Below are 13,086 nucleotides of genomic sequence, written 5' to 3' on the forward strand. Positions count from 1 at the left end.
CTGCTTATACGGCTTTTGACTTGGTGTAACGACCCCAAACTGACCCTCGAAAAATGTGATTTTTTTTTAAAAAAATTGCGGAAAATAACCTAGGGATCTAGGGCATACAGATTTAATTAATATAACCCAACAATAATTCTAGCCATAATATAAATCAAATTATGAATAGAAATTGAATTTATTTGAATTAAATAGTTCCCATTGAGGGTTCACATAGTTTCCTAAAATAAAAATAGACTATCCCATGTACGTCAGAACCCTGGCTACCGGATCATAACCCTCGTGCTCTCCGACCAGCTAGTCTCTCCATCACGGTGCCTTAGTATATGAAAGAAAGTCTTAAATACCGGGTAAGAACCGAAGTTCTTGTACGAGACCCTTTCGAAACCCAACAATAAGGAATTTAACATAGATTAAATCAAACACAAGTTTAAGAGGTATCTACAACCAACACACATTCAGAACAAACTTACAGTTTAAGCAGTTCAAACAAGCAATCCACAATTTCATGATGAATTAAACATGTAGGGATGTATGAAATCAATGCTAAACACTAAGGGATGCATGAATCAATGCAACATGCATGAATAATTTTTTAAGTTAAATTATCATAATTGCTTTTGCATGCATGCCCATATTTAATGCACACAAATTTAATTTATATTTTCTTACAAACTTGCGGATACTAAAAAATGGGCAAAGTTCTTGAAGTTCAAGGTAGTTTCAACTTTCAAGTCGTAGCTTAACACACAATTTGTATTTTAATTACTGGGTTCTGCACTTGTACCTCGACTGATATCAGAAATTTACATCATCAATTGGAACATTAGGAATCCTCAATGACACAACATGAAGGAAATCAACATTCATTGACGTCACTTTCTTGGTATACAAATAACTACAACTGAGTCAACAACACCACTCTTAGGCAAAGTAGCTGAAGTTCCCTACTACCGTAGCTGGGAACATGAACCACACATCGGGTTCTTCAGGACAACAAATGTACACAATGTTTAGTATCTTCACGGTCCCACATAACCACAATCCAAGGTTCCTACCTTTTCGGAGGGACACCAAGGAAGAAAATTATTACACTTTTTGGTCTATTTTACCATCTTAATCAATTAAGGGTTCTTGAACAATTATGCAAATCATCATTCAATAAGGCCTTTGCCCTCTCACATCAACAATATAATTATTTCAAAAACCAAATTTTCAACAAATCTTTGCAATGCTAATTACAATTTAATATTTCTTAAACAACACATGCTCATTGTTTCAAAAGGCCCATCTGTGGTTCCTACATTACTACAATAAGATACATTGCAAAAATCCCAATCAACATGAAACACATATATATTCAAATTTTCATGTTCACAATACAACTCATAGTACAATCACATAAATTTGCTGTATGCATATTGAACCATGTATAACAGTTATGAATATCAACCCACACACAAGAAAAATATATGCTTATTTTAAACCCAATCAGAAAATTCAAATTTTCAAAACTGGTTCTACAAAATATACATAAATTTTTATCTTAAATCCAAACACAGATTTAAAAGTTTATAAATCTACTGTATTCTCGGTTCAAGAATGCAGACACACACACACACACACACACACACACACACATATATATATATATGTTACGAACACCGTTATATATATTTGTTACGAACACCGTTCAAGAACGCAGACATATATATATTTCTGTTGTGAACCTGTTCAAGAACGCAGAAAAATACAGGCATGTGTACATGTTCAATAATGCAGAAAAACACAGGCATGTATACATGTTCAAGAATGCAAAAAAATCTCAGGCTTATGCAAGTTCAAGAACGAAGAAAATATCCGACATATGCATGCTGAAAATCGCAGTCTTATGCATGTTGACATATGCATGCAGAAAATTTTAGACATAGGAATGTTCAAAATTAAAGAAATTCGAAGACTTTCATTTCTATTCAAGAATACAAAAATCAAGACTTATGCATGCAGAAAATCATAGACAGGCATGTTCAAGAATACAAAAAATCGCAGACTTGTATTTCTATTCAAGAACCCAAAAATCACAGACTTATACATGCAGAAAATTGCAGACATGTATATATGTTAAAAAGCAAGAAAAACAAACATATGTATATATATATATATATATATATATATATATATATATATATATATATACATTCAAGGCTGCAGAAAATCACAGACATGTATATATGTTCAGAAACGCAGGAAAAACAAACATATATCAAGGCTGCAGAAAATCGTAGACATGTATATATGTTAAAAGAACACAGAAACACACACACACACACACACACACACACACACACACATATATATATATATATATATATATATATATATATATAGAGAGAGAGAGAGAGAGAGAGAGAGAGAGAGAGAGAGAGAGAGAGAGAGAGAGAGAGAGATTCTAGGCTGCAGAAAATCGCAGACATGTATATATGTTCAGAAACACAGGAAAAAAAGCATATATATACATTCAAGGCTGCAGAAAATCACAGACATGTATATATGTTCAGAAATGCAGGAAACACAAACATATATATATATATATATATATATACACACACACACACACACACACATACATTCAAGGCTGCAAAAAATCGCAGACATGTATATATGTTCAGAAATTCAGGAAAGACAAACATATATATACATTCAAGGCTACAGAAATTCGCAGACCTGTATATATGTTAAAAAACACAGGAAAATCACAGACATATGCATGTATATATATACTTGCTGTGTATCTTGTTAAAGAAAAGAAAAACGCAGGCATATATATCTGCATATATAACGCAGATTTAAGTTCTCTTAACCCCATGCGATTCAACCCATGCAAAACTCCTCGTTTTATCGTAAAAAGATAAAGACCCGTACCTTCGCTTGTGGATTCACAAAAGAAGAAGGCGACGTTTCTCTCTCTCTTTTTCAGCTCAACCCTCTCTCTCTCTTTTCTCTCCTAGACGTTTTTGAGAGAGAGAGAGGCTCAACCTTTCTTTTATAAAACATGAGAGGCTCCTCTAGAAGGTGACACCCCTCTTGGGATAGAGTTCTATAAAGAATAGAACTCTTCCCTAGCTTATCTCTTTTTTTTAAATATATACGTACTTATATATATATACTTTCTTTATTTAAAGTTTTAAATTGTTATTGATTTTAAAGACTACTTATCCTATTATGGATGGACTATGGATCTTGACTGGTGGACCCATGACCCATGTCTGGATCCATATAGATATCAACCCCTATATATATATATATATATATATATATATATATATATATATATATATAGGTCTCTCAATGGATCCTGGAACATGTCCATATCCATATTGATGTCAGCCCATATATATTAATATATATAATATTATATATATATTATTTTTAATTTTAGTCATCAGAAACATAATTATTTAATTAAAATTTATATTTATAAAATTAAAAATAGAGGAAAAATTGCGAGATATTACACTTGGGAGCAAGAATGGATGCCTCTGTGAAGGCTATCCAAGGGAATTTTTTTGGCAAGATAGACAGATTTTTCAGTAGACTTTCTTGATTGATTTCAAGACCTTTTGAATGTCCAAAAATTCTCAAAATTCATTTGGAGTTTCCTTAGAGCATCTAGATATTGATAGAATGGCAAATTGGGCGAATTGGGTCAGAATTAGGTGAGAAATTGCTGATTTGGTGGACTGTCACGACTGTGTCATTTTTTGGTGTGATACAAACCTGAAAATTCTTGCAGAAAATTACATTGTGTTCTTTTCAGGATTTCTCAAGGAAAGAAAACTCCAAAGATTTTGAAAATTTTCTGTGAGTACTTTGAAGTATGTATTTACTCCAGAAAATTTGAATTGTGTAAATTGGAGTCGTGTAGCTTGAGAAAAGTACGATTTCTTGACTGTTCAAAAGATTATAGACAGAAAACTGTATCTCAGATTTGAGGCATTTTCACCAAGCCGATTACTAGAAATTGGTCCGGTAACAAATTTCATAGCAATTGGAATTCAAAATTTGGGAGATGTCATTTCCCCCAAATCTGCTATGTGGCTGACAGAAACTGCATTCTGTATGGATTGGACATTTTGCAAGTTCAAGTCTTGAAACACCCATTTTTCGGCTTCATATCAATTTCACATTTGTACTGTAGTTTGTAGACATAAAAAATTGGAGTTTAGTTGATAGATTAAGTGGTATGTGGGAAATTTTTGTGGAATTACTTAAGAAAGAGCAACATTGAGTAGAATGTAACTGCAATTTGGAAAAGTCTTAGTCCAATTTGATTGAACTTCCTGAATCAAATGCAGCAAAAGCATTCAGTAGAAAAATCTGAAAATGTGTGTGTATTTTACAGAGTTTGTGTAAATAAGAATTGCCTGAAGAATCTTGAATTGGATTCCAGAAGTTGGAGAAAATTAAGGTTTTTTCAGATCCTGTTTTTAAGGACAGTTTATTCTTCATTTTTTTAGCCACAGAAGCTTTTGATGTATATCTAATTCCGGCCATTTATCGGTGATCGGATTGGCATGAAAATTGAACTGAGAGAACTCAACATCCCATAGAAGAAGTTTTGGGTGGTAAACTACATCGCTCTTCGAAGATTTGTTTGCAGAGGTGGTGTTATCAGACTGCAGATTTTGCATTCTGTTCTGAATTACAGGTTACAATTCTGACAACATGACAGAGGTCCAAAGCTTTTATGGTGATTTATATAGAATGATAGAAGAATTAAGGAAGGAGCTTGTTGGATTGAATGCAGGTTTGAAGAAATTGGCTGGGCTAGCAATATATTAGAAGGCAAGCATGAAAAAAGAAATTAAACTTATCGGCCTACTTGCTTAAGAAGATGAGGAAATTGAAAGATTGGATCAAATTTATGAGGATGTCGATTTAACCACCTTTTTCGTGGGTCCATGTGTGGTATGCGTAGCCTTGGATAATGAGTGTGAACCTTGTTGAGTTATTTGCTGAGATGGATGCTAAAGGTTCGTCACTAGTGATGGGCGCCATCATGTATGAAGAAGAGCTTTATCCTCCTTCGTCAGATCTTGCAGGTAGTCGTGCACCAGCCAATAAGGGTTGAACACGATCTTAACATGAATTTGCTTTCGGTGTGACTGGATTACAAAATCAGAAAGTCTTGCACTCATGATCTCACCTATCAGAAGAAAAAAAATGATCAAATCATAGTGTGTCGAAAGCATCATATGAATACAATGAGATGGATATAAATAAAGTTTAAGGTAACACAAAGGTGAAATTGGATGTATTCTCTTATGCTTTTTGAGGTTTGACACCTTGAAGTGTAGTTTTTTCTAATAGAGTATAGTAGCATATTAGTGGGAATGTGCATTTGTTTATATGTAATTTGGTGTTTGTGTTCTTGTATGAGGGTGAAAGTTTGTTGTTTGGATATAATTGTGAATTGGTACTAATTAAGATTCATATTATGAGTCTCTTATATTACTTAGACTAGAACACTTCATTGATTCTAGATTTAGTATTCCATTAACAAGTTGAATGACCATATCATATTCTTCAAATAAAATTGGTGAAAACAAGCTTTTAACAGCTTGGCCATACTTCATTTGATATATGCACATAGTTGCATAGACCACTATTCTGCTTACGTGTTACCTGTATGTTACTAAAAACACCATTTCCTGTTTGGCTTGCACATGTTAAGCATGTCACCAACATTCATCCTGAGCCAAGATCAAACTCTTCATGAGATTCATAGTTATATTGCTTATACCCTCCTTCGTGGACGAAGCTAATTCAGATTTGTCTTTGATTCCAAGGTATAACTTGTATCCATGTGCTTTATATTAGCATGAAGTTCACTCCCAGCAATATAGCCAGCCTTAACCTAATCCCACAAGCCTCTTATCTCTTTTGATTGGCAGGAGAGCAATTCAAAATAAAAGCTCACATTGGGTTTAGGGATAGTGACACTTGAACTGATAGCTTCCATCACATCAATGTGACACTCTGCCAGTGAGTTATATCCTGTCCTTACCCCCATCAAGAAATATAATTGACTAATACTAAGTCAAAGGGTCTAGAAACTCAATGCCATTATTCCATTATTCATGAACAACTGGGAGCTGTTCTTCTTTTTGCATTATTATGGATATGGAAATAATGGAAACAAGTGAATTCTATTGTGAACTGTTCCTATTGAAAGACTGCAGATTTGAGCCATAGCACATGGTTTCATAAACTTCGTATGATTTTCATGATCTAAATCGAGCATGTTTTACATAAAGAAAATCTTGTTCAACATGTTCTATAGACTATTTGATATTGGTAAGGGAAGAACTTGACTTGGTATTGTTAAAATAAAAAATAAAATACAAAACAAAGATGAAGCATAATCAAGTCAAGATGATACAAATCAACCCATTCTTTTTGCGCTAAAAATGGTTCCTAAGGAACTGAAGTTGCATCTCTTTTCAATTTCCATTCTCGTTTTTATGTGTTTCCAAGCCTTTTTCATTTTGAGACTTTAAAAAATGGACAAATTCCTTTTGTTAGGAACAATAACCTCACCTAACATATAGTAATAGAAATACATGTCCTACCTTGACAAAATTTGTAACTTGCTATCCTTTTGACTAGTATGGTATGGACTTTGGCTCACCCTTTGTGAAAGACTGATTCATTTGGATCTATGTCACATGGGTGCGGGTGCGGGGGTGCGGCAGGGGCAAAAATGTAATAAGTAATATATATATATATATATATATATATATATATATATATATATATATATATATATATATATATATATATATATATAAAGGGGGTTGGGGAATAGGCGGGTTTTTTTTTTTAAACTTTGCAGCTGTCAGGCAGCTGCTGTCAGCAGCTGACAGGCAGCTGCTGCAGCTGTGCTGACAGCTGCTGTGCTGACAGCACAGCTGACAGCTGCTGTCAGCAGCTGTGCGTGAAAACTGAAAAACTTACTTTATGCTAGGCAGCTGACAGACTAGCATAAAGTTTTTTAAAAAAAAATTCGAAGCCCATTTGGGCAATTTTTTTTTTTTAAAATGGACATTAATGATCCTGGGTGCGGTCAACGCACCCAGGATCGAGTTGACCGCACCCGGTGCGGCACCCGCACCCGCACCCGCGTCGAGTCGCGTCGACGCGGGTGCGGCACCCTCCTAGCCGAATCCCTGTGACATAGATTTGGATCAATGTGACAGTCTAACTACATTGCGTTGCCAAAATCCATGTTGTATATTTGAAACAGGTTGACCTTTTTTGTTACAATCCTCTTCTCGCTAAGCCCCCTTTCTCCTCGATTCACAGAGACAAGAATGTAGGGATGGTGCCAATAGTTCATCTTGGAAGAAATGACTCACTGAGCCGAGATCACTAACTAATACCAAGGTAATAGAAAAGCACAATCTTTTCTATATACTTTTCTCGGTTTTGTTGTTACTATGGAACTTGTGCAATCGATTGAATCATATAGATATCTCTTCATCATAGATCATCGAAAGGATCTCGGATGGCCACCAAAGTACAAAGGCTAGGATTTTTTAGAAAATTGATTCTTATTAGAAGAGCGGATAACCACATGGATAAGCTCACACCAACTCGTCAATTTGAGATCCAACTCGGGATTGTCCTTAGGAAGTGTCAAGGAAAGAAGTGGAATGTAATAATATCAATTCATTCAAAAGAAAATTGATTCAAATGCTGTACCTATGTATGTGTGTGTGTGTGTGTGTGTGTGAGAGAGAGAGAGAGAGAGAGAGAGAGAGAGAGAGAGAGAGAGAGAGAGAGAGAGAGAGAGAGAGAGAGAATTTTACATGGTACTTTTGATCGAAAAATCAATATAATTTATTTTATACACTTTGTTAGGTGGGAAAATGAATTAGGTTCTACAAGTTCAAACCCATGGGTCTTAAGGAATTATGAAAATTAATAAAAGAAAAAGTGAAAGAAAGAAAAGAAACCAGATTCCAAATGGACGATTCAAACTCGAAAAGGTCCTTTTTGATTCACAAAGAATGATGGACAAGGAGATTGACAGAGAAAAATCTCTTTGGTTTGCATATGTTTGGTAAAAAGAGTAGTCTTTTCCTTTGATCATAATAAAAATGGAAAGTGTTCAATTAGAACACATAAACATGATTGAATTGGTCCTAGTTACTCTTTGCAATGGAGTGGAAGATGGGTAGCGATTCTTGAACGACGAAAATCCATTCCCTTTGAAATAATTAAATGAGGAGACATATGAGGTGAAAATCTCATGTACGGTTCTGTAGAGTGTTAGTAAGGATGATTTATCTATCAACTTTTCCACTATCACCCCCCAAAAACTAAAATCTACCTTCTGTAAAGTCACTATAGTACGATTAAACTCTGGATTTGAAATCATTGCTTATATACCTAATATTGGCCATAATTTGCTTGAACATTCTATAGTATTAGTAAGAGGAGGAAGGGCTAAGGATTTACATGGTGTGAGATATCACATTGTTCAAAGAACCCTTGATGATGTCGGAGTAAAGGGTCGTCAACAAGGGCATTCTAGTGCATTGTATCGTTTAATAATACCATGTGAATCACTAGAAACGTGTGAAGTATATAACTAACCTAATAGTGAAAGTTTCATAAGGGGATTGGAGCAGGCTACCCTAAGACAAAAGATCTTTTCTCTAATGAGATTCAGAACTATTATGTTAATATGTTTAAATGGATGAGACGACAGACTTTCTAATTGACGAAGTTATGTGAAACTTGATTGTAGCTGCTAATTGCCCCCTCTTAAGGATTTGTCTTGCTGAATATTGACAACAATAATAGTCTTGGAGTGTTTAGATGTTGGGTTCCTTTTCCCTTTTGGGTGGGTGCTAGTCTCATATTGATGGGAGAAGGGAAGCTGCAGACTTCTTCATTTATGGTTTCTGGGTCGATTCTCAGCAGGTTTGACTAGACAAATACACATGACATCAAGTAGTATTTACCTTATGAATGTGTAAGAAATGTATTCCTTTCTTGGTTAGTTAATAAAATAAGTTAGGAAGTTGCTTGGTTAAATATCCTAGCAAACCCACACACATGCACACAAAAGCAAATGCACGCACATGTAGGCCATATGCACACATACATGTATATGTAGATAGATATACAGATGCTTATGCATATATGTGTGTGTAGTTAGATAGGTGCCTAGATGTGGTATGCATGTACATATCTAGCGTATCTTTTTGCACTAAGAACTGAAATTAATTCAGCGTTGCATTAAAGTGATATTGATATGTATATGTTACTAATTCATGTACTTTTGTGCTGTTGATATAGCAGTGGTAATGTAAGCTTACAACATGCTTATACTATGCCTAACTCATTTGGATTATTTATATTTCTTTTGCATTTTATATAGTTTTTATCATTATCAGACCTGATGTTTGTTCCTTTTTTAATTGTATGCACTTCAGGACATGGGGATGGGTTTGCTGCAAAAAGGATTAGGAAGCTTGTGCATCGGCGATCTGTTGACTATACAAGCACTGTTGTGCGGTACATGCAGGTAACTACGGTCTATCCTTTTGCTTCTTTTTTTTGTATTTTTTTTTGAAACACAAAACAGGGAGTAGGATGCCTTTTTTGGCATCTATAGGCTGCTGAACATGTGTCAGGGTCATATAGAGGCCGGTGTGCATGTTCTTTAGCAGATTTTAAGGTTGGGTCTACTTATAAAGGGGTGTAGGATATGAGAGAGTGAGAGTTGCGTACATCACCCATATATCATCCCATGGATGGTCAGATGAAGTTCGTCATGTTGTTTAGCAGATTTTAGAGTTGGGTCTACTTATAAGATGTAGCATATGGGGCGTAGGATATGAGAGAGAGAGAGAGAGAGAGAGAGAGAGAGAGAGAGAGAGAGAGAGAGAGAGAGAGAGAGAGATTGCACATGGCCATAGGATGGTGTGCTTCACATGCACCATACACATCCATGCGATGCACCATACACATCGATGTGGAAGATGTTGGGTATGATGGTCATGTGCTGATCTGTATCACATGCACTATAGTGATGAATGTCCATTTCGGAAAGGTGTGCTACATGGCGAAACACATGCACCATACACATCCAATGGATGGTGACAAGGGTCATGTGATTCACATGGAGAGAGAGAGATTTCACATGCCCATAGGATGGTGTGCTTTACATGCACCACACACGTCCATGCGATGCACTATACACATCGATGTGGAAGATGTTGGGTATGATGGTCATATGCTGATGTGTATCACATGCACTATAGTGATGAATGTCCATTTCGGAAAGGTGTGCTATATGCACATGTCGAAACACATGCACCGTACACATCCAATGGATGGTGACATGAGGGTCATGTGATTCACATGGAGAGAGAGAGAGAGAGTACGCACATGTCAAACACATCCACCATACACGTTGCTTCACGTCCATGTGATGCACCATACACATCGATGTGCGACATTGTTGGGTATGGTGGTCATGTGTATCATATGGACTGTAGTCATGGGTGAGAAAGAGAGAAAAAGAGAAAAGTGTGTAGCGGTGGGTTTTTGTCGGGTTGTGGAGAGAGAGAGAGGAGTGTAGCGGTGGGTTTTGTTGGGTTGTGTAGAGAGGGGGGAGGAAGATAGAGTTGTCATACGCGGAATGCATGAAAGAGGGGAGAAGCTTATGTTGTCAACTTGTCATGCTAAGATGAAGCGGTGCATCTGAGTGTGTGCTATGTGTCTAAGACAAAAGCTATGGCTGGGTGTATGCAAGTTGGGCATGTGCTTTGAAATCGGTTGGCATGTGCGTACCTTGAGCCCTTCACATTCTTCTTGTCGGTTGAGGATGAAAAATGAGTTGAGAGAAAGAGAGAGTTAGTGACGTGATTGCAATTATTGAGTAGTGGGACATGCAAACTGCATGCAAGAGGTGGAAGTTTGATTCACCAAGCCTATTCTTGAGTATTTTGGAGATATGACTTATGGTTTAAAGTTGGTCAAATGTGAGGGTGAGTCTGTAGTGGCATTTTTTGTGCATGAGACAAGTATGGTGCAATGATGAGGTCTCTTCTAGCATTCTTTTTGTTGACCGTGTTATGCATGATTAACCATCAGTAAGGAGGGTTGGGATTGACCATAGGAGGTGAGACTTGTATTACCTACATTAACTAGATGAATTTACAAAGGAGATCTAGAGTTAGTTTAGGAGCTGCAGTTATGGATGAGTCGATATTATGGCATCAGAGAATATGTCATATTTCTCTCTCTAGGATGCTAGGAGAGACCACATCATTGCACCGTGCTTGTCTCATGCACAAGAATTGCCACTACAGACATAGATGAGTCATACTGATCCTCACTTTCCACCAAATTTAAACCGAAGGCTGAAACTTCAATTACTCAAGAGTAGGCTTGGTAAATCAAACTCCCACCTCTTGCATGCAGTTCACATGTCTCACCACTTACCAATTGCAGCCACATCACCAACTATCTCTCCATCTCATTTTTCATCCTTAATATATTAGAAGAATATGAAGGACCCAAAGTATGCACATGCCATCGGATTTCAAAGCACATGCTCTACCTGCATACACCCAACCATAGCTTTTGTCTCAGACACAACACAAATGACTTAGATCCACCACGTCATCTTTGCATGCCAATACAAACTTCTCCCCTTTCATGCATTCTACTTATGGCAACTCTCTATATCTCTTTCTCTTCCCCTCTCTGCACAACCCAAGAAAACCCACTGTTACACTCTCCCCCGTCTCTCTATATATGTATATATATACAACCTGACAAAAACCCACCACCTATCTCTCTCTCTCTCTCCCCCCATGACTATGGTCTATATGATACACACCAGCACATGATCACTGTACCCAACATGTTGCACATCAATGTGTATGGTTCATCACATGGATGTATGGTGCAAGTGAATGAAACCATCCTCATGTGACCATCCATAAGATTTGTATGGTGGATCTCTCTCTCTCTGTATGTGAATCACACGACCCTCATGTAACCATCCATGGGATGTGTATGGTGCATGTGTTTCGACATGTGTATGTATCACACCTTTCCAAAATGGACATCCATCACTACAATGCGTGTGATGCATATCAGCACATGACCATTGTACCCAACATCTAGCACATCGATGTGTTTGGGAATCACATGAACGTGTATGGTGCATTTGAAGCACACCAGCCTATGTTGGATGTGTTTCGACATGTGCATCCACACACACACACACTCTCTCTCTCTCTCATCCCATGAACACTGTACCCAACGTCTTTCACGTCGATGTGTATGGTGCATCACATGGACGTGTATGGTGCATGTGAAGCACACTAGCCTATGGTGGACATGTTTTGATATGTGCATTCTCTCTCTCTCTCTCTCTGCACGACCCTCATGTGATCATCCATGCTATGTGTATTGTGTATGCGTTTCGACATGTGGATGTAGCATGTAACAGTCATGTATGCAACAGTCTCCCTCTCTCTCTCATATCCTACACCCCACATGCCACATCTTATAAGTAGGCAGTTATATATATATATATATATATATATATATATATATATATATATATATATATATATATATATATATATATATATATATACACCCTGCACCCAAGTTTTTTTAAAGTACCGTATCTGCATCCGCATCCGCATCCGCACCTGTGTGACATAGCACACCAGTCTCTATATGGCCCTGACACATGTCCAGCAGCCTATAGATGTCAAAAAAGGCGTCCCCTTCCCCCTCCACATTCAACTGTTGGTATATTTAGAGATATTCTTCCTTTCTTTCTGGCAATTCTTTGAATGCGAGAATTCACCAACTGTTCTGTTTGGAGTTCAAATTGGCTTGCTTTGATTTTTTATTGTGTTAAAAGCTTGTGATACTTTATCAGTACTTGTTCTATGAAGCTCATGGAGCTTGCTTTTTTACTACCCAAAGTTTTGTTCCTTTTCAAGTAAGCGTTTTAGTTAAAAGTCTTGGGCCCTCCTGGAT

General features: G+C 36.8%; 1 protein-coding gene across 1 annotated transcript in view; it reads left to right on the forward strand.

The window, feature by feature from the left end:
- Positions 1-13,086, forward strand: part of FY (Transducin/WD40 repeat-like superfamily protein) — a 42,917-nt gene that overhangs the window by 2,837 nt on the left and 26,994 nt on the right. Inside the window, exon 2 of the mRNA XM_089982410.1 lies at positions 9,507-9,598. Coding sequence (XP_089838536.1) covers positions 9,507-9,598 — 92 coding nt within the window. The remainder of the gene's footprint in view (positions 1-9,506; positions 9,599-13,086) is intronic.

The sequence above is a fragment of the Nuphar pumila genome, chromosome 12 (assembly GCF_984573655.1).
Source record: "Nuphar pumila chromosome 12, dmNupPumi1.hap1.1, whole genome shotgun sequence".
Taxonomy (NCBI): Eukaryota; Viridiplantae; Streptophyta; class Magnoliopsida; order Nymphaeales; family Nymphaeaceae; genus Nuphar; species Nuphar pumila.